We start from the raw sequence: 23,031 nt of genomic DNA on the forward strand, positions 1-23,031 counted from the left end.
TTCACAGTCTGAAGTGACTTTATTTATGACCAGACAGACACATCTCAGATTAACATCAAACACTTTAAATATCTGAGGTGATCACATCATCGCAGACGTTTATCTGACTTTATAGGACTTTAAACTCTGACAGGAAGTTACAGTCAGCTGTTTTTGGTTTTTTTTTTTTTTCCATCAGGTGGACCCAGGCAGCTAGTAAATATTAAACTGAGTCAGTTTGCTGTCCTCAACTTGTTTTGTAGGTGTTTGCAGCTGTATTATCTGACAGCGCGGTCATTTGCGGTATTTGGCGAAGAAGGCGGTCAGTAGGTCTCTGTATGGAGATGTCGAGTGAGGAGTCGACAGTTGCAAGAGTCGGCAGATTGAAGGAGAGCGAAGGAGGAGGTTGTGACTGAATCCCACCAGACTGGAAGCAAACCAGTACAGAGCCATGGACTGTGAGGAGAGACACAGTGAGACACTTTCAGAATAAAACACCTTAATCTGATTAATACACAGGAACATTCTTTCAAAATAAAACCCTGAACAGACACTTTAATCTGATGACCTGACAGGAATGCGGGAGCGACTCAACACGTTCAAACATTCGTTGACTTGGCAGATCTGAACATGAAACATTCCTCAGTCAGAGCTGTGTTTATGAACAGGAAACGAGGCAAATGCTGCTTCACTCACAAATGTCGGGAGAACGAGCTCACCAGTGTAAAGCTCGTAGGTGGCAGTACCGACATTTCACAGACTGTGGAGAGATTAAAAACTTTCACTTATATACAGATCAACTTAATCACCTAAACCATTCAGTGGCCATAATAATCTTTTACCTGTAAGAGATATAAGCCAATTAGAGCTCAGATCAGGCTCAGAGAGGGCGGGGCTATGACACTCATGATCAGCTGATGTGAAGGATGAAGAATGCCTTAGAATGCTTAGATTCCATCAAACGTTGGATGGCTGTAAATTTCCTCCAACTCAACGAGGGGAAAACTGAAGTCCTCGTATGTGCTCCGGACAGATTTGTATCCCAGATAGTGAAAGCCCTTGGTCCTCTTCCTGTGTATGTTAAATCCTCTATCAGGAATTTAGTTGTCACTTTTGACTCGACTCTCACATTGGATGGGCATGTGAATTCTCTGGTCTGGTCTTGTTTTTATTATTTAAGAAATGTGGCTAAGTTAAGCCCTATTTTATTTTGCCCTGAACTGGAGATAGCTATACATGCATTTATTTCCTCACGCTTGGACTATTGTAACTCTTTGTTTATGTGTCTAAGCAAAGGTTCTCTGGATCATCTGTAGGTTGTGCAAAACGCTGCAGCTAGACTTTTGACAAGATCCTCCAAGTATTCACATGTGACACCATTGCTATTTCAGCCACACTGGCTTCCTGTTGAATTTAGAGTACATTTTAAGGTCCTGGTCTTGATATTTCAATGGTCAATGGTAACTTTATTGTCCCTAATGGGAAATTGATTTGCAGTATGTCCGTACAAACAAACAGACAACCAACACATCACATACACTCACCAAAATAATATAAGCCTGATAAAACAACCTAGATTTTTCATCAAAAAAGTGCAATGTGCAATGGCAACAACACTTATGGTTTAGTGTTATTAACTATGATAATAGCACTAGGTACAAAAGACAATCTATATCTCTTTGTCTTCACTGCAGGCACTTTATAACGACGATCTCATGGAAGCAGTTGAAAATCATTAAAGAGTTGTGTTCAGGACCTCTGTCCTGAACACAACAGGACAGAGGTCGCCTTCCTCAGTACCTGCCTGTTATAAAAGTCCACAACCTGGACCTGAGACCTCCCTGAAATATTGCCAGCCACTTTAACCAGGTTGTTAAGTCTGGTCTTATTATTCAGGGACATATTACCGTACCAAGCAATGATACAGAAAGTTAAAACAGATTCAATAAAACTTTTATAAAAAAAGAGTCATCATTTCAGATGAAACATTAAAACCTCTCAACCTCCTTAAAAAGTACAGTCTTTGTTGAACCTTTTTCACTGTAGCAGCAAGATGTGACTCAAAGGACAGGGTCTTATCAAGAACAACCCCCAAATACTTATAACTGTCCACTAGGGCTGCTCAATTAATCGAATTTTAATCACGATTACGATCTGGGCTTTCAACGATCATTAAAAATGACTGAGCCGATTATTAGCCCCTCCCTCATTTATCCGCGACACCTTAAAGGCCGGTCCGTGAAAAGATTGTCGGGCATAAACCGGTCCGTGGCGCAAAAAAGGTTGGAGACCGCTGATTAAGAGGACCCGAGGGAAGCTCGGAAAGCTAAGCAGAAGTTATTTGGAGAGTGACTGCCGTTGGTTGAAAAGAGAGTTTAAAAAAAAAAAAACTTCAGTGGTGTTGCACACTATTTTATATTATTTTTTTAAAGTCATTGTTAACCCTTTAAAGCCGGTCAGAGCAGCACGCTCCGTTTTGCGTAACTATTTTTAAATCCCTGTAGAACCTGAACCGTGTAAGCTAGCGCAATAATTTGTTTTGCATATGAAACCGGAGGAGTTGTACTTACATCTTATGCCATCAGCTTGTCCTCGGTCACGGTTTCGTTCCACATATAGCTTTGCAAAAATTGCATAAAAAGCGCTTGCAGGAACAAAAACATAATATTCCAGAAACACGCTTTGCCGTTCCAATCAGCTGTTCGTAACACTTCCCACAGTGAAATGATGCACATGCTGTTTTCTTTGCAAATTTGCATCATAGGATTGTTTTTTGTTTTTCCTGCAGTGTATATAAAAATTGCTGTATCTCCAAAATAAAACTATGAAGACACTCAAAATAAATTTCCTGTGGTGGGAAACTATTTTTTGCAACTTTATTGTATTTAAAGTTTTGAGGGATAAACCTCTTAAATTTCTCCAAGTAGAAATATATGTAAACAAAACAAAAGCAATTTTCAGTTTTTTTTGTAGTTTATTGCACTTTTTTGCAATTTATGTAATTACTATGGACTTAATGCATACATATTATTAAAATATGGGCTATAACAGTTGTATTGATGTATAGCAACTTGAAATGCTCCCACAAATGGCACTACAGCATGTAAAAAAAATAATATAAGCTCTGGTGGACTTGGTTCTATAGTAGGTCTTAAAGGGTTAAATAAATATCGTCAAATAATCGTGATCTCAATTTCAGTGAAAATAATCGTGATTATCATTTTTGCCATAATCGAGCAGCCCTACTGTCCACCAGTTCAATGGTTCAGTTTAGAGCCTTGCATGGACTGGCACCAGCCTACATCTCCGATCTGCTACAGCCCTATATCCCTAGCAGGTCCCTGAGGTCATCTGATCAGGGCTTACTTGCTATAAAACAGACTAAGATGAGAACTAAGGGTGACAGAGCTTTTGCCACTGTGGCCCCGAGACTGTGGAACGCTCTCCCTCATACATTAAGATCTGTGGACTCGGTAGTTGTTTTTAAAAAACTCAAAACTCACCTTTTTTAAGACTGTTTTTGGTTAAATTTCTGACTGTTTTATATTGTCTGTTTTACCCTTTTATTATTTATTATCCTATGTGCAGCACTTTGTGACTCTGTCTAGAAAGGTGCTATATAAATAAAATTATATTTATTTATTTATTTAATGCCATTTTTGTCTCATGTTAACCAGCTTACTACACCTTCATCACCTGCATATTTGTGCTGTGTGAATGAATAAGACTCAGTCTCCATGTGTCCCATGGTGTCCCATTTGATCACAGATCAAATTCAAGTTCTTGTTCAGGTTGAATGGGACGTGTAGTGGTCGGGAAATGAGGGCGGTCCAGGTGTACACATGTCTAAGTGGGCTGTAATGTGTAAAGGTTATTTTCCCTGCAGGTGTAGTACGCATGTTTTATGATTAAAATGTTTTTCTTTTTTGTAAATTTCAGCTTGTAACTTTTTTCCTGAATGTCAAATGGCTGTTCTGACCTGGTCTAAGACCTCAGGCAGACAATGTGATGGACTACACCTTAAACTCACAGAGGGCACCGTGGCAGCGATTGGGATCATCAGCAGAGAAAATCCTCTAACGGTGTTCAAGACCAGTCGCTGGGTTCGAGACGCTGCGACTCTCTGCAGAGAAAAGACCTGAAGAAGAAGTGCACAGGAAGCTTAGACTGATTACACCACTGATCAGCTAATTACATACTGCTGACAAACTGACCTCTACGATGAGCAGGTTGGCGAGTCCCAGACAGACAGGTAGGATCAAGGTGGAGTCCGGTATGGTGAGGTCAGGGAACCACAGAGCACCTCCTGCTGCCAGCGCCCCCTGCAGGTCTGCAGGAAAAACAGAGGTCCTGGATTGGGAGTGGTGTAGACTACATCCTGGACCAGGTAAAAGTCACGGTACTATGCATGACTCTTGAGCAGGTGCACCAATTTTTCGAAGTTTGCAAACATATAGGTAAATATATTATGCAGCCTGTTTCAGTTGTTTTTTTCTCTGTGCCTTAAGCATTTCTCTTTGTCTCTTATTCATGATATCAGCCTGTTTGTGTGCAGTTTGTCACGCAGTATGTCTGCTAGCTGAAGCTCCAGCTGCTGTACGTCGCAGGGAGGGAAAAGAATGAGCGCGTAAGAGAACTATCGCACAAGAGCACTTAACAAAAATACAGGAAAGTCAAAAATTTTAAGACATGAGGGGTGGCTCAAGACTTTTGCACAGTACTGTATCCTACCTCATAATTTTGGGCTGGGTTAGGTTAGTTTCATTTGGTCCAGGTTCTTACCAGACTGATCCAGGCTCAGATTTCGGAGGGCCAGAGACAGACTGATCCAGAGTGGCAGCTGAACCCAGACCAGCAGACTGGCTTTGAAGGGGTGACAGTTATCTCTGACGTAGAGCTGAGAGACGATCCGCCGCAGGTTCTTCTTGAACTGGAACCTGGCAGGAGGACAGACTGACTGGTTGTATGCTGTCTATTGGATGTTTTTTTTTGTTTCTTTGAATGTATTTGTTTGTTGTTGTTTTAAGTCTGTTAGTTGTGTCTCACCGGCTCTCTCTCTCCGTCCAGCTTCTCTCTCTTGCTGTGACTGACACTTCATAGCGTAGTCTCTTGGCCAGCTCAGAGATTTCAGCCTGTAGTGCCTCCACCTGCACATCACCTGAAGGTTACTATGGTTAGATTCTGGGGGGTTGGTTAATAATAGTTAGTTTTGTGGGTTTTTCATTGCAGGAACTAAGGGGCTGCTTTAGATAAAGCTTACATCTTTGCTCTGACCAACTGGAACTTTTTTGGGACATCTCACAGGGGAAAAAAGCACCTTAAATAAACGGATGCTTCTGACTAGATAAACTCAGAGGCAGCTGCAGAGTATTCCTCCAAAACATGATGAGGTAAAGTAAAGTAACTTAAAGGCGGTTAAAAGCTGATGTGTCAGCTGAGATTCTCAGAGGCTTCCTTTTTCATTTCAGTTTAAAAGGACACGAGGAGGAGGACGAGGAGGACAGAATTCGTGGGAGAGAAGGGGGAGGGAAAAATGTCTGGATTCCTGAAATATTTCTTCTCTCTGAGGACAAACTACAGTCTGATTTAAGGTCAGATGTAGAGACGTGGGAGTGCTGGATTTTCTTTTAGAAGCACAAAGATGGATTAGAAGCGGCAAAAACATCATGAGACCCTCAAACTCTGACCTGAGATCATGTGACCAGCATTAAGTATGTTGGATGAGTCTGTGGACACAGACAGACCTTTCCCCTCTTACTGACCACTCAAAGTATTTTAAACCATCAAACATGTTTAAGTCTGCTTTCATGCAGTGAAAGAAAGGGTCTGCACTCTGCACTCATCCGCCTCACCTACAGCCAGAAACAGGATCACACAGGAAGAACGAGCTGAAGCAGCAACCTTGTCATTGTGAGGTGACTCTGGTAACTACTGCAATGACACTGCACAGATGACCTTCAACAGCTACAGTGGGGCAAAAGAGTATTTAGTCAGCCACCGATTGTGCAAGTTCCCCCACTTAAAATGATGACAGAGGTCAATAATTTGCACCAGAGGTACACTTCAACTGTGAGAGACAGAATGTGGAAAAAAAAAAAAATCCATGAATCCACATGGTAGGATTTGTAAAGAATTTATTCGTAAATCAGGAAAATAAGTATTTGGTCAATAACAAAAATACAACTCAATACTTTGTAACATAACCTTTGTTGGCAATAACAGAGGTCAAACGTTTACTATAGGTCTTTACCAGGTTTGCACACACAGTAGCTGGTATTTTGGCCCATTCCTCCATGCAGATCTTCTCGAGAGCAGTGATGTTTTGGGGCTGTCGCCGAGCAACATGGACTTTCAACTCCCGCCACAGATTTTCTATGGGGTTGAGGTCTGGAGACTGGCTAGGCCACTCCAGGACTTTCAGATGCTTCTTACGGAGCCACTCCTTTGTTGCCCGGGCGGTGTGTTTTGGATCATTGTCATGTTGGAAGACCCAGCCTCGTTTCATCTTCAAAGTTCTCACTGATGGAAGGAGGTTTTGGCTCAAAATCTCACGATACATGACCCCATTCATTCTGTCCTTAACACGGATCAGTGGTCCTGTCCCCTTGGCAGAAAAACAGCCCCATAGCATGATGTTTCCACCCCCATGCTTCACAGTAGGTATGGTGTTCTTGGGATGCAACTCTGTATTCTTCTTCCTCCAAACACGACGAGTTGAGTTTATACCAAAAAGTTCTACTTTGGTTTCATCTGACCACATGACATTCTCCCAATCCTCTGCTGTATCATCCATGTGCTCTGTGGCAAACTTCAGACGGGCCTGGACATGCACTGGCTTCAGCAGCGGAACACGTCTGGCACTGCGGGATTTGATTCCCTGCCGTTGTAGTGTGTTACTGATGGTGACCTTTGTTACTTTGGTCCCAGCTCTCTGCAGGTCATTCACCAGGTCCCCCCGTGTGGTTCTGGGATCTTTGCTCACCGTTCTCATGATCATTTTGACCCCACGGGATGAGATCTTGCGTGGAGCCCCAGATCGAGGGAGATTATCAGTGGTCTTGTATGTCTTCCATTTTCTGATGATTGCTCCCACAGTTGATTTTTTCACACCAAGCTGCTTGCCTATTGTAGATTCACTCTTCCCAGTCTGGTGCAGGTCTACAATACTTTTCCTGGTGTCCTTCGAAAGCTCTTTGGTCTTGGCCATGGCGGAGTTTGGAGTCTGACTGTTTGAGGCTGTGGACAGGTGTCTTTTATACAGATGATGAGTTCAAACAGGTGCCATTCATACAGGTAACGAGTGGGGGACAGAAAAGCTTCTTACAGAAGACGTTACAGGTCTGTGAGAGCCAGAGATTTTCCTTGTTTGAGGTGACCAAATACTTATTTTCCACCCTAATTTACGTATAAATTCCTTACAAATCCTACCATGTGAATTCATGGATTTTTTTTCCACATTCTGTCTCTCACAGTTGAAGTGTACCTCTGGTGCAAATTACTGACCTCTGTCATCATTTTAAGTGGGGGAACTTGCACAATCGGTGGCTGACTAAATACTTTTTTGCCCCACTGTACAAGATGGTGGCTCTGACATCCCACCTGACGAAGACCCTGGAGCGGCTGGTCCTGGCTCAGCTTCGGCGCCTTGTGAGCTCATCACTGGACCCACTTCAGTTTGCCTACCAGCCTGGCATTGGAGCGGATGATGCCGTCATCCACCTCCTACATCGCTCCCTCTCTCACTTGGAGACCGCTGGTAGCACTGTGAGAATCATGTTCTTTGATTTCTCCAGTGCCTTTAACACTCCAGCTTGTCCTTCAGGACAAGCTGGAGAACTCTGGAGTGGATCATCACCTCACCACATGATTCTGGACTACCTCACCGACGGACCAGAGTATGTGAGAACTCAGGGCTGTGTGTCGGACAGGGTCGTCTGCAGTACGGGGCCCCACAGGGAACGGTTCTAGCTCCATTCCTCTTCACCATCTACACTGCAGACTTCTCCCATAGCTCCACCCAGTGCTTCCTGCAGAAGTTCTCTGATGACTCTGCAATAGTCTGCCTCATCACTGATGGGGACGACAGGGAGTACAGAGAACTGACCCAAGGCTTTGTGGACTGGTGCCAGCTGAACTACCTCCACATCAACACCAGTAAAACCAAGGAGCTGGTGGTAGACTTCCACAGGCACAAACATCCTCCACTGCAACCACTGAACATCCAAGGTATGGACATTGAGGCTGTAGACAGCTACAGGTACCTTGGTGTTCATCTGAACAATAAACTGGACTGGATTCATAATTCAGACGCCCTCTACAGGAAAGGGCAGAGCAGGCTGTACCTGCTGCGGAGCCTCAGGTCTTTTGGAGTGGAGGGCCCACTCCTGAAGACTTTCTATGACTCTGTGGTGGCCTCAGCCATCTTTTACGGTGTGGTTTGCTGGGGTGGCAGCATCTCTGCTGGGGACAGGAAGAGACTGAACAGGCTGATCCGAAGGGGCCAGCTCTGTTCTAGGATGCCCTCTGGACCCAGTGGAGGTGTTGAGTGACAGGAGAATGGTGGCCAAGCTGTCATCCCTGTAGGACAACATCTCCCACCCCATGCAGGAGACTTTGACAGCACTGAGCAGCTCCTTCAGTGGCTGCGGCACCCACGATGTGGGACGGAGAGATTTCACAGGTCTTTGCTCCCCACTGCTATCAGACTCCACAACAAAGACTTCAACTGATCAAACACACACATCCACACATGTGCAATAAGACTAAGTGCAATGCTCTTTTTCCAACAAAGTTGTATTTCTACTCAGTTGTATAAAGCATTTGTATTCTATTTTTATCCTATTGTATATAGTATTTTATTCTATTCTGTACAGTTGTGTACAGTACCTTATTCTTATTGTGTTCCAGTGTTCTCCAGTTTTTGCTATGTAACTTTGCACTGTCCACTTTCTGCGGTGACAAAACAAGTTTCCCACGTGTGGGACTAATAAAGGTTATCTTATCTTATCTTATATGTGAAGCCCTGCGTCACTGACCTTAGAGATGACAACCAGCTGGTAGGCAGCGAGCGGCAGAGTGACGAGCGTCCTCACTGACAGCGTCGCTACGCAGATGCTAAACCACCATGGCAACCCGCTCGCCTCCTGTACGCTCACCAGGAGCTGTTCACACAGGTGAACTGGGGTCGAGTCCGCCAGGCTGCTGTACCACCCACCTGCAGCATCGCTGCTGCCACCTGACAGGGCCCGCACACCTGACACGTGTGCCCCCCCTCCTGATCTATGGAGGTAGTTGCCAGGAGAGGTGATGACAGGTGGAAGTGACTTCCTGTAGATCACAGCTGAGCAGAATCCTCGTATGGGAAGGCTGAAGATCCTCGACGAGCCCCCCACACTTAACATGGTAACCCTCACAGGCCTGAAATGATGACACAGAAAGGACGGCCGTAAAATATCATATGACTGCAACAGGAACCAGGATGGAGTGAAATATGAAGTCCATGTGTAGGAGACCACGCTGAAGGGAAGGATGAGACTCCTCTTCATCTTCCATCATGAGCAGATTATTTACAGGTTATTACAATTGGTGAAGCAACTGTGAGCTCAAGGTTTTGCAGTGATCGATTTATCGATGAGAAACCTTCCTCAGAGATCAGAAACATTTCAGGACTTCACCTGTTTGCCAACAAACAAACGTGAGTGTGATCGGTGTTCCAGGTGAGCTCTCTCCGTGTTGCAGATGTTGCGTCGTTTTCACTGGATGTCGTCTCTGTCTCTGGTTCATGAGGTTTGACAAGACAAAAATGGGCTCCATGTCCAGCTCGTTCAAATGCATACCCATATCAATATTCTAGAGCTGGGCGATATAAGATTTTTTCATATCACGATATGTTTTTTTCATTTCAGGCGATAACGATATATATCACGATATAAGCCAAATAACTATATTTGTAAGATTTAAATGTGCCGTTGCTCACAAGTGAAATGTGAAATAATCAGCAGCTTGTTTTTATTTAAATATTTATTTCCCATAATAAGTTCAACAGGGTAGATGTACTTAAGGAACATGAGACTTTTTCAGATAAATAAAGGCAAATATTGCAAACTACACAAAAGGCAGCCGCTGAAGCGTTTAAGTTTCAAAATAGAACAAACGAAACAGACTACTAAATTGTCAATTCCACTTAGAAACAAAATATTAATTCTAAAAATAAATCTTAGTTTGTTTTACAGAAGAACAGACAAAATTGACTAACTTTTGTCAATATCAAATAAACTGAGAACTAAAAGGAAATTCTCAATCTCTCCTTGTTGTATAGCTGAGCTTTTCAAACAGTTTTAACAGTTACTTTAGTCTGACAAAAGCCGAATGACGAATTAGCGCTTAAAGTCAGAGACTGAGGCTACGTCCACACATACACGGGCATTTTTGAAAACGGAGATTTTCCGTTTTCGTTTTAAAAAATAATCCCGTCCACACATAAAGGCAGAAATGAAGGAAAACGCTGCTATGAACATGCCAAAGCAGCAGGTGGAGCTAGATTTCTAACCGTGCAGAAATGTTGGCCAATCAGAAGTCTAGAAGCCTCGGTGGGAAAAAGTAAACAAAGCTGGGGCATAGAAGCTAGTGATGTGCGATACCACTGATTTCCTTTCCGATACCAAGTACTTTTCAGGGTGGTATCGACGATACTGATCCGATACCGATACTTTATACAAAAAAACTTATTTTATTTATTTATCTCAAATTATAGCGTCATAATGATTACAGGACATCAGATTACTTGTTCTTATCACTTAATAATGCAGAGTTCATCATATAGAAATAAAAAAAAACTGAAGTTATGCGCTATTTGAACACGTTGCCTGCCTGCAGCACTAAAGGACTCTGTGAGAGACGTGTGTCTCGCCCTAGCAGCACCTGTCCCTCTCCTCCTCTTCAGTTCGTCTCAACATACGCGCCTCATATTCTGTGATATGATTTACTCTGAGGTGTTTGACAAGGTTAGTGATGTTGCCACAACCAAACATGCCAACCCTCCCGATTTTTCCGGGAGAATCCCGGAGCCACCATTCTCCCGAATTTCCACCTGGACAACAAAATTGAAAAACCATATTGCAGAATTCATAGCGCAGCCGAGCCAATTCCAGTTTCCAACAATGGTGGCAGCTACTTAGTTTTAATATTACTCTTCTTTCTCTTTCTGGGTCGCAAAAAAACCCAACTTTTAACATGTTTTCAGGTGAGAATGTAGCTGTGTAAACTTCAAATATCTGAGCCGATCAACACATCGTCTTCAAACTCCCGCAGGCTTTCACTACTTGGGTTAAACATGATATATAAGTCACTTTGATAACTTAAAAATGTTATTGTTTGGCTTTTTCAGTGTTTTGTTTGTTCGTGAGTAAATCGGTTTGGCTGAGATTAAAGTTATTAGATTAGATTAAATTAAATTTAACTTTATTAATCCCACAGGTGTGTTCCTCCGGGGTTTTCACACTGCTGAATAAACATCAAACAGAAAACTAATTAAAGAAAGTGTGAGACGGTCGAGAGTTTATGCCAGCGCCCGGTTATATTTTAGATAGCAAGGAGCAGACGGCTGAGTTTCACTCCACCGAGGGAACTCAAGACGTACTACCCGGCTTTCTTTAGACCGCGAAGGGCGGGTCCTCAGGTGGAAGCAGCCTCTGAATTTGGACACCCCCGCTGTTTCGGTGACATTTAACGTATTTTATCTGATAAATAAACCCTGTAAAATGTGCCCTTTTGATTGTCTCCCTAATTCTGAGGTCTCAAGGTTGGGAAAGTATAGCCACAACACCTCACTCTTGGAGCACTTTTTTGCCACATGTATCGCAAACCATGTCTCAGCTATTTGTGGAGGTAAAATACGTCTGCACAATTAGGCTCAGCTATTGTTGTGAGTGCGCGCACCAAGGGGCTGCGAGTCATTTATACAGCCGTATTTCGCACATGACTATGAAAGGCAGAAGAGGGCAAAGAGGGTACAGTGGGGCAAAAAAGTATTTAGTCAGCCACCGATTGTGCAAGTTCCCCCACTTAAAATGATGACAGAGGTCAGTAATTTGCACCAGAGGTACACTTCAACTGTGAGAGACAGAATGTGGGAAAAAAAAATATCCATGAATCCACATGGTAGGATTTGTAAAGAATTTATTCGTAAATCAGGAAAATAAGTATTTGGTCAATAACAAAAATACAACTCAATACTTTGTAACATAACCTTTGTTGGCAATAACAGAGGTCAAACGTTTACTATAGGTCTTTACCAGGTTTGCACACACAGTAGCTGGTATTTTGGCCCATTCCTCCATGCAGATCTTCTCGAGAGCAGTGATGTTTTGGGGCTGTCGCCGAGCAACACGGACTTTCAACTCCCGCCACAGATTTTCTATGGGGTTGAGGTCTGGAGACTGGCTAGGCCACTCCAGGACTTTCAAATGCTTCTTACGGAGCCACTCCTTTGTTGCCCGGGCGGTGTGTTTTGGATCATTGTCATGTTGGAAGACCCAGCCTCGTTTCATCTTCAAAGTTCTCACTGATGGAAGGAGGTTTTGGCTCAAAATCTCACCATACATGGCCCCATTCATTCTGTCCTTAACACGGATCAGTCGTCCTGTCCCCTTGGCAGAAAAACAGCCCCATAGCATGATGTTTCCACCCCCATGCTTCACAGTAGGTATGGTGTTCTTGGGATGCAACTCAGTATTCTTCTTCCTCCAAACACGACGAGTTGAGTTTATACCAAAAAGTTCTACTTTGGTTTCATCTGACCACATGACATTCCCCCAATCCTCTGCTGTATCATCCATGTGCTCTGTGGCAAACTTCAGACGGGCCTGGACATGCACTGGCTTCAGCAGCGGAACACGTCTGGCACTGCGGGATTTGATTCCCTGCCGTTGTAGTGTGTTACTGATGGTGACCTTTGTTACTTTGGTCCCAGCTCTCTGCAGGTCATTCACCAGGTCCCCCCGTGTGGTTCTGGGATCTTTGCTCACCGTTCTCATGATCATTTTGACCCCACGGGATGAGATCTTGCGTGGAGCCCCAGATCGAGGGAGATTATCAGTGGTCTTGTATGTCTTCCATTTTTTGATGATTGCTCCCACAGTTGATTTTTTCACACCAAGCTGCTTGCCTATTGTAGATTCACTCTTCCCAGTCTGGTGCAGGTCTACAATACTTTTCCTGGTGTCCTTTGAAAGCTCTTTGGTCTTGGCCATGGCGGAGTTTGGAGTCTGACTGTTTGAGGCTGTGGACAGGTGTCTTTTATACAGATGATGAGTTCAAACAGGTGCCATTCATACAGGTAACGAGTGGGGGACAGAAAAGCTTCTTACAGAAGACGTTACAGGTCTGTGAGAGCCAGAGATTTTCCTTGTTTGAGGTGACCAAATACTTATTTTCCACCCTAATTTACGAATAAATTCTTTACAAATCCTACCATGTGAATTCATGGATTTTTTTTTTCACATTCTGTCTCTCACAGTTGAAGTGTACCTCTGGTGCAAATTACTGACCTCTGTCATCATTTTAAGTGGGGGAACTTGTACAATCGGTGGCTGACTAAATACTTTTTTGCCCCACTGTAGCTGTTGAATGTAGACAATCCGAATGTTATAGTTTCTTTCCACTGTGTTGCTGTTAATGATAAACTACAAATTAACCCTAAATTACTAAAAACATCAATATTTTCATGTGAGAATCGATTCTAGAACATAAATGACTGGTATCGGAGGAATCGATATTTCAGGATCGATCCGCACATCACTAATAAAAGCAGAACCGGGTCGTATGTGTGGAGGGACAGTAACTGTGTGTATATGTAAGCATTTAAACACTGCAGAGAGTAGAATTAACAGTATTGTAGAAATTCATTTCACCGACACAATAACGTGGCGCACAGTGTGACGTCAAAAAATGCGCACATTTTTGACGCTGTGTTTTCTCCGTTTTTCTAGTCCACACGTAAATACAAAAACGGAGTTTTCAAAAATATCCACCATGGCCGGAGTTTTTAAAAATCTTCGTTTTCAGTGACCAAAAACGCCGTTTACGTGTGGACGAAAGGTGCAAACGCATAGAAAAAATCTGCATTTTCAAAAATACCCGGGTACGTGTGGACATAGCCTGAGCAATTTACAGTGAACGCTACTCTGTTTTTTGTCAGACTTGAAATAGCCGAAATACCTTCACACTATGGAACTTCTATGGCTCTTCCGTTCGACAATCTCTCCGGCATTGGAACCATCATCTGTTTTCTCTTCCGAGCGTGGTCACGCTCGGTTGATTTTTCTAGTCGGCAAACTCATTTCCTCCATTACCCGGGCGGTACGGTGGCTGGCTGCTGTACGTAACAAGTCACTTCACGTCACGTGACGCTGTGGCTGTGATTGGTTCGGCTCTGCGCTACTTAATTTGGAGTGGCTGTTCTTTTTTTTCTTTTTTTTAAGAGGACAAGAGCGGCGAGGTCTATCGCAATAGTTTAATTTTTCTATCAAGAAAAAGTTATATCGCAATACATATCGTTATCGTTCTATCGCCCAGCTCTACAATATTCTCATCAGACCACAATTCAATTATTTGAATTTTTTTTTTTTTTTAAATCAAAAAGTCTTCCACCTAGTCTCACACCTCTGTCCTTCTGTAACTTAAATAACAAGCCAACATTTTCCTCATGACGCTACAGACAAAGCCTCAAGTTTACCTGCAAACATCCTGTTCACCTGTCAGCTGTTTAACACCTGCTGATCACGGAGAGTGGAATATGTAAACGGATCACACCAGTTAAACAAAAACTTGTGTTTTACTGTCACAGTCTGTGTGGAGAAGAAGAGAAAACTGCCTGTTTCTGTTTATTAAGCTTCATGTCAGGAGGAAGTTCAGCTCAGCTGTTCCTCAGGTAGCTGTGAAGATCAGCTGCTATTATTTGGCACAGGGGAAAGTGGGGTGATTTGGTTTTTGATTGTTGCGTATGAACAGTTATAGAAAAGTCTGAAAACATTTCACAGATGTGTTAGAGATTTGGTAAGCTAGACTGTGAGTCGATACTCAAAACTGTTGGATGATGCCTTTTTTCAAAATGGTGTTGTTGGGGTAATTTGTGCCAAGGGGCCACACTTATGAATATTTTAAACATATTATTTTATTGTAACTGTAGATTGTATTTTTATAGTTTTCCACTGTGACATTCTTAATTTCAGACCAAAAACAGAAACAGACCCTCATGCCACAGAGTTATAATAGAGAGAGTTTACTGAGTGAATGAGGTGGAGAAGGGAAGTCCATTCGTCAGGTGGCGAGGAAGATCAACATCCAGGATGACATTAAAATGATACATGGAAAAGAAGAAGATGGATGGTGTAAAAGTGAATATGTAAAGCTAGCTAATATATAATATAACGTAATATAATGTTTGTGCTTTTGATTTAGTAACTTACTGTGTGACCAGACGTGAATGTTGCAAACGGAAACTAGCTTGATGTAACAAAAGACGCAAGAAAACTGCAAACTACTGATAATGGAGAAAAGGGAGAGAAAAACAATAGTAGAAAAATGAATGGCTCTAGCTACAGTCGACAGGGGAATAAGCTCTTACGTTGGTTCGTTGTCTGATACACGGCAAGGAATAATAAAAGTCATTCAACAACCATCAGTTCTGGCCTTCTCAGTTCGGCTGGATGCTACAGATGGAAATGCCATCAAGTCTTTGACACAACATCTAAAAGGCACTAGCAGCCTTTATATGTTCGTTTCTTTGTGAATACTCAAAAGCCAGTTCATGCACAAAGAAATTAGATTTTGATCCAGCTGGCAGGAATATCACATGCAAAAGCAGGTGTGGCTAAGTGTGCATTTATTAAGAAAAAGTAATAGAGAATATTCATAATTATTTCCCATAGAGAAAATGTGCATAAAACCATTAACCGCATCACAAAAACTTGGTGGTAGAGCCAGAAGGGAGCAGTGAGTAGCATCAACAGCTGGGATGTTATGGAGTAGGCCAGATTTGTGAAGACAACTGCAGTTAATTTCGTCTTCATTTGAATGTCATTTTGTTCTGAACATGTCAGAACATTTTTACTGCTCAACATCCTGAAATATGTGTACATGTTTTAGTTGGACATTACGGTCGCTTTAAAATCACTTTAAGTAAAAACTGGCACAACTCACCCCACTCTCCCCTACATTAATTAAAGACATCTCATGCGTTCTCCTGTTAACAGCTCGATATTGCATCTTTTTTTTTAATGAACTTTATTTAGAACAATAACAATGACAATCTCAGAGACAAGCGACATATTGAATCATTCAGAACAGAATCACACCTCCTTTTTCTTTTCTTCGATATTGCAATCTTTAACATGACCGTACAGCGGAAACGTACCTGTGTGACGTCAGCCGTTAGGTGCTCTGTGCTCGGGGTCAGAGGCTGAATAAATCATTAAATCCCCGATTTTATTTGCTTGTTCTATCACCTTGGCGCCTCCAACCACACGCTACGCTGTGTCCCACGTTTATGACGTTACACTGTTTACCACTTTGTGTCGGGTGAATGTGACGTCACTATGTGATTATAGATGAGTAAAAAAAAACAACCCCCCCCCCCCCTTCACCGCACCGCTGATGTTTCAGATAAAAAAATTTCAGATTATCTAAACACGAACCAGCTTTATCGCTCCAATCAAAATATTTAAAGCCCGCTGAATATGTATCAAAAACCGTCATTTTTCCCGCTGGACGTTTCTTTTAATGTGAAAGAGCAGAGCGGAAGCGTGGCATCAGCGAATGTAGTTCTGCTTCCGATTCATGTGTTTGACTACTGCAGTCATGGCGGAGTACAGCCAGACTGGCCTTCTGGTGGCCCTGTTCCTCTTCACGGCGCTCACCCTCCGGGACATTTATGTCGGAAGGTCGAGCTCGCAGAGTGGGCACCAACCACCCGACAACCCGGCCGTCTTCCCGGACACGGAACCGGGAAAGCCCGCTAAGGCGGCGATCTACAGCGGCCCCGTACTGCGGTTCCAGTACTGGTGAGTTAACGCAGAAGCTAACGGAGGCTAGCGGTGAGCATCCGTGAGAATGACCGAGGTGAAGAGAAACTAAAGACAGGGTGGTTGAAAATCTAAACACAAACCATCGACAATACGAGTTAAGTTAGCGTGATCTACGGCGCCAGCGCTAACTAGCGGTGAATACTTGTCGTTAACGAGCTTCGGGTAACCCAACTTTGCTCATTTGGTCGGTTGGAATTTGGAGACTACCCGGATTTTGTTGGCTGATCAAGTTCGAGTTGCTTCGCTTCTGACCATCTAATTGGACACCTTAAGGCAGGTGTTCTTGTCTTCAACGTCCGTCTTTCGGGAAAATAAAAAAAATACACCTGATAATTGATCGGCTAATGTTATTGTGTGTGACAGTGTGTGTGTGTAAGTGTGACAGATTATAATCACCTAACTGATGTGCTTCTTTCAGTATCTCCTGAGGTTACAGTAAAGTCTTCCAGGATTACTCTCAGGCCATCAGTGAGGTGTACCCGGACATCCGCATCCAAGGCGAGAACTACCCTCCCACTGGCTTCAGCAGGTGAGGTGCTCCGTCTGTAAACTCTGTCCCCAGCCTCTACAGCTGTGTCTAACCTGCCTCCTCCCGTCAGGTGTGCGGCTCAGCTGATCTCGTATCTGAAGCTGCTCTCCATTTTGGTTATCGTCAGTGGTCAGAACCCCTTCTCGCTTCTCCACCTCCAGACGCCACCTGCCTGGACCTGGAGTCAGAACAACAAGGTACCAGCACTTAGCAGATAGCACATGTGCATAGCTCCGTGATTGGCTGTTTGTTAGTGGTTCTTGATTGGTGCTGCCTGAGCCGCTGTTCAATACTGATAATGTTTAATCACAAACTGATGACACATACAGGCAAACTCCACCCACACTGTTGTTTCAGGTGGGACTTACTAATGACAGTAAATCTACCATTCCATCAACACGCTCGTCCACTGTTTCCATGTCACGCTTTGCCTCTCCAAAATGTGAAATGTACACGCTTGCAGAAGTTGCAGTAATCTGTAGTACCAGCAGAAGGAGACGTTTTATTTCAAGCCAACATGAATATAATCACAGCAACGTGTTTATACAGACATTTACATGGAAATACATATTAGCATAGTATAATGGATTTTGCTGATTAAGGACCCTGGAATTAATGTTTTTTGCTCTCTACTGACTTGACTTTAAATACATTAGCTCCCCCTGCTGGTAATCCAATTTTTACATGGGTGTGTAAATGGATACAGTGGACTAGCGTGCCTATTACACATTTTGCCGTGACATCAGAGCTACTGGAACATGCCCACCTGCTGTGAAAAAAACATTACTGGAGTCCTTTGCTCTCCATTCATTCTTCAAACATCTGCAAGTATAACTTATCCAAAGAGCCAGATAGTCGCTGTGCTATCTGATGCACTAATCAGTGCTGGTTATGGATCCAACAGGTGAGCTCAAGTCTCTTAACTCTGAAGCTCTTTTTCCATTAGTGCCTGCTCAAATCAACTCTGCACGGTTCATCACTGTTTGCCGGGTTTTGCATCAGGTCACAGCACCTGGTACTTTTTTTTTTTTTTTTTTTTTTTTTTTTTGTAACTGCTTTCCCAGGATTCCAATCGATCCGGGCAGGTACTAAAATGTGACATCGTCTGACTGCATGCCACTGATTGGCTGGTCAGTAGTATCGTTCGATGAGTCTGAGAGTGTGTCACTCACAAAAATCTAAACCACCATATATTTTTTTTAATTAGAATTAGAATTCAACTTTATTGTCATTGCACATGCACAGGTACAGGGCAACGAAATGCAGTTTGCATCCATCCAGAAGTGCTTTAGCCATGATATAGATATATTACAATATATATTAGCAATAATATAGATATGTAAGTATATTACAGAAATGGGTCTATTGTGGTATGTTATAATGTACACGGTGTGAAGTATGTTATGAATACTGTACAACTATAAGTATGTACAGGCTGTAGTGAGTACAAGCTATGTACAGGATATAAATATGAAATAAAAAAACTATACAGAAATCTGAGATATACAGCTATACAGAAATGGGAACTATGCAAGTTGTAAACAGTTGTAGGATTAAAAATTATCAAATGTACAGAATGATTATTTACACAGAGCTATACAGTAGTGCAGTTAAGATAAGTGAGGGTGTAGATAGTTTCTACAGAGGCTATATAAAGTGCTAGTGGTTGTGAGTGGTGGTTCAGTCCATGTTATTATTGTGTGTTTGAGGGTACAGTTGTCCATTGTGGGTGTGTGTGTGTTCAGTCCATGAGTTTAACGTGGGTCAGATGTCAGGAGTCTGACAGCTGTGGGGAAGAAGCTGTTCCGGTACCTGGTGGTCTTAGTCCGGAGGCTCCTGTAGCGCCTCCCAGAGGGCAGGAGGGTGAAGAGTCCATGTGAACGGTGACTGGGGTCTTTGATGATTTTCCCAGCCCTTTTCAGACACCGCTTCCTGTAGATGTCCTTTATGGCAGGAAGTGGTGCTCCGGCGATGCGCTGGGCAGTTTTCACGACCCTCTGCAACGCCTTCTGGTCCGAGGCAGAGCAGTTCCCGTACCAGACTGTTATACAGTTGGTCAGGATGCTCTCGATGGTGCAGCGATAGAAGTTCACCAGGATGTCTGAGGACAGGTGGTTCTTCCTCAGAGTCCTCAAGAAGAAGAGGCGCTGGTGAGCCTTCTTGACCAGCTTGGAGCAGTTGGTCGTCCAGGTGAGATCCTCGGAGATGTGGACTCCCAGGAACTTGAAGCTGCTCACACGCTCCACAGCCGTCCCCTTAATGTGGATGGGTGGATGTGGGTCAGCATTCCTCCTGTAGACCACGATGAGCTCCTTGGTCTTCTCGGTGTTAAGCAGCAGGTTGTTTCTGTCGCACCACTCAGCCAGACGATCCACCTCCTCCCTGTAGGCGGCCTCATCCTTGTCACTGATGAGGCCAATCACCGTGGTGTCATCTGCAAACTTAATGATGGTGTTGGAACCATCAGCCGGTCTGCAGTCATGGGTGAAGAGGGAGTAGACGAAAGGGCTCATCACACAGCCTTGTGGTACACCGGTGTTCATTGTGATTGTAGATGAGCTCCGAGTCATGGCAAGTTGATCCCAGTAGGTAGTAATGGAAAAGGAGCTTGACAGGCCAAATCTCACCAATCCCTGTTTCTCCAGGCTGTCAGTGTAGCTCATTTAAACTGAGGAATGATTTAAATGACCTTGGAAAAACACTCATGAATAGACTGATGACTGAGGTTATGGTGTGATCAGAGCGCTAGCTTGTAGAATCGTCCGCCTATCCTGCTGCTGTTACCACGGTAATGGGTGCTGTTTACTGATTACCATGGTAACGGACACTGTGCTTCTGTTGCAGATCTTCTCCTGCCTCATGGCCTTCTTCCTCTGTAACATGATGGAGACTCACTTCCTGTCCACTGGAGCCTTTGAGGTCACACTAAATGGTGAGTTCTGATTGGACCAGACCTTTGTGTTAACATCATGCTTGTGACACAGTTTCAGTACTACAACTCAAATTACTGTAGTAGTTCACGCTTGTTTGTTTATTTGTTTATTTATAAGGAACCCCATTAGCTTCCACAACAGTGGTTGCTAGTCTTCCTGGACGCTTGTCTGCACTAAAGTCAAAGTATTCAGAGTAATAAACTGTCAGTCATCAGAAACAGAACAGCACTTCTTACTATAACCAATTACATCACTGCTGACCTCACATCCTGCTGTAATGCTGCCTGATCTGTACCAGAAACCCAGTTTGTTGTTTACTTATATGAAAGTGCTCATACTTCCTGTCACTCTGACAGCAAGCTCTGCGTACATGTCTTAGACATGATCTCTCACTCTTTTCTTTGTGTGAGTTATTAAAGAGAACATGTATGTATTCAGTCTAATTTCTATCCTGGAGCTCTGCTCAAACAAACTGTATGTGAAGCTTGATTTAAAAACAAAAAACATTCACAGATAGGGCTGTTCAATATAACGATATATATCGGATGCACACTTAGCACTTAGTTCCTCCTACGCCGAGCGGCGCATCGGGCAGCTAGTGATCTCCATCGATGTCGGTCAGCAGCGACTGCTTCAGCTTCGTCCCAGGCAATGTCGACAGTTCTCAGATCGTCCATAAATGTTCGATGACGATATAAAAACATCTATCGTTTCCTATCACGCTATCATTTGTTTCGTGGTGTCGCAAAATAAACTGTTTACAGCAATATTTTTTCATTATTTCTATGGTCACTGTAGTGACTATATTAATTTCTTAAAGCTCTCTCTTTCTCTTATATTTAATATAACCACACTATGGACGGACAAGCGCCTGTTTTTTACGTGCTGTCGTTAGCAACAATGACGGTAAAACCATCGCGTGGCTCCGCTGTATGCAGAGTGTTTACGGATGAGAAGCAAAAAGAGCCGTCAGGTGCTAAAAAATAAACTTCAGACTCAAACGTTAGAACAAGCTTTTCCCCGCAACATGCCGTGTAATAAACACTCACAAAGAGAAGGGCGGCCTTTACAATCTATGTCTAAAAATGTATAGTTTCATGCATGAGTTAAAACACTGGATTCCAGGTAAAGGACACCCAGCTCGAAACACTTCACGCAAGTCGAGCTGCCCAAGAATCACAGAATTTACAGAAAATGTTAAATTTTTTATATCGTGGTCGGGACGATAAATGTCTTATATCGGAATATGAGATTTTGGTCATATCGCACAGCCCTACAGAGTGATGTCATTTGTTTCATTGGTTGCTGCTGCTAACAGACCTAAATTAGTTTAGGTTAGCTAACGAGTGACAGAAGTGATAAGTGATAACTGAGCGGAAACCATTAGGGCTAAAAGCAAAAATGAGGCTAAGTGTTCCAGATGCTGCACCACCTTCTACTGAGGTACTTCCAGAGCATCCTAAGCAGCTGCATCACTGTCTGGTGTGGTAACTGCACCATATCGGATCTTAACACCCTACAGCGGATAGTGGGAACAGCTGAGAAGATCATTGGAGCCTCTCTTTCCTCCATCGCGGACACTTTTTGCATCCACAAAGCCACAAGAATTGTAGAGGACCCCATACACCTAATTACACAGCAGTTTGCCAACAGTAGTTATAAACCAACACAGGGAAATAAGGTTTCCTGAAAGTATATCATTTGTTCCTTGGAGGCTTCTGTTTTTGGTCCATCATACACATCAATCTACACTGGTCAAAAAAATAAAGGGAACACAACTAAACAACACAATGTAACTCCAAGACCAATCACACTTCTGTGAAATCAAACTGTCCACATAGGAACCAACACTGATTGACAATCAGTGTCACATGCTGTTGTGCAAATGAAGTGGACAACAAGTTATAGGCAATTAGCAAGACATCCCCAATAAAGGAGCAGTTCTGCAGGGGGTGACCACAGACCACCTATGCTTTCTGGCTGACATTTTGGTCACTTTTGAATGCTGGCAGTATTTTCACTCTAGTGGTAGTATGAGACGGAGTCTACAACCCGCACAAGTGGCTCAGGTAGTGCAGCTCATCCAGGATGGCACATCAATGCGAGCTGTGGCAAGAAGGCTTGCTGTGTCTGTCAGCGTACTGTCCAGGGCAAGGAGGCACTACCAGGAGTCAGGCCAGTACATCAGGAGACATGGAGTAGGCCGTAGGAGGGCAACAACACAGCAGCAGGACTGCTACCTCCACCTCTGTGCAAGGAGGAACAGGAGGAGCACTGCCAGAGTCGTGCAAAGTGACCTCCAGCAGGCCACAAATGTGCATGTGTCTGCTCAAACGGTCAGAAACAGACTCCATGAGGGCCTGACATCCACAGGCGGGGGTTGTGCTTGCAGCCCAACACCGTGCAGGACGCTTGGGTTTTGTCAGATATCACCAAGGTGCCCTGTGCTCTTCACAGATGAAGGCAGGTTCACACTGAGCACATGTGGCAGACATGACAGTCTCGA

General features: G+C 43.4%; 2 protein-coding genes across 3 annotated transcripts in view; one reads left to right on the top strand and one right to left on the bottom strand.

Moving 5' to 3' along the window:
* Positions 1-17,591, bottom strand: LOC146677150 (cytochrome c oxidase assembly protein COX18, mitochondrial-like). Of its 2 annotated transcripts, none has more exons than XM_085418754.1 (7): positions 17,460-17,591; positions 9,015-9,396; positions 5,026-5,126; positions 4,762-4,916; positions 4,194-4,309; positions 4,010-4,117; positions 1-435 (listed from the first exon to the last, which is right to left on the bottom strand). In XM_085418754.1, exons 2-7 carry the CDS (start codon positions 9,378-9,380, stop codon positions 274-276), a joined length of 1,008 nt encoding a protein of 335 aa, XP_085274880.1. In that variant the 5' UTR covers positions 9,381-9,396; positions 17,460-17,591; the 3' UTR covers positions 1-273. The 2 variants fall into 2 exon arrangements, with proteins under 2 accessions (XP_085274880.1, XP_085274871.1); XM_085418745.1 differs by lacking the exon at positions 17,460-17,591 and adding an exon at positions 16,394-16,530.
* Positions 16,795-23,031, top strand: part of LOC146677151 (selenoprotein T2-like) — an 11,787-nt gene continuing 5,550 nt past the window's right edge. Inside the window, exons 1-4 of the mRNA XM_085418765.1 lie at positions 16,795-17,039; positions 17,482-17,592; positions 17,663-17,789; positions 20,437-20,524. Of these exons, the coding sequence (XP_085274891.1) occupies positions 16,816-17,039; positions 17,482-17,592; positions 17,663-17,789; positions 20,437-20,524 (550 nt within the window). The 5' untranslated portion in view covers positions 16,795-16,815. The remainder of the gene's footprint in view (positions 17,040-17,481; positions 17,593-17,662; positions 17,790-20,436; positions 20,525-23,031) is intronic.

This window comes from Rhamphochromis longiceps, linkage group LG2 (genome assembly GCF_057381845.1).
Source record: "Rhamphochromis longiceps isolate RC_006_pf linkage group LG2, R_longiceps_female_GT1.1, whole genome shotgun sequence".
Classification (NCBI taxonomy): Eukaryota; Metazoa; Chordata; class Actinopteri; order Cichliformes; family Cichlidae; genus Rhamphochromis; species Rhamphochromis longiceps.

Coding starts and splice junctions, on each gene's coding strand:
- LOC146677150 (XM_085418754.1), bottom strand. CDS start 9,380: ATGTTAAGTGTGGGGGGCTCGTCGAGGATCTTCAGCCTTCCCATACGA. Junction 4,118..4,193: donor CCAACCTGCTCATCGTAGAG/GTCAGTTTGTCA, acceptor CTTCTTCTTCAG/GTCTTTTCTCTGCAGAGAGT. Junction 436..4,009: donor TCGCTGCCACGGTGCCCTCT/GTGAGTTTAAGG, acceptor CTCTCCTCACAG/TCCATGGCTCTGTACTGGTT.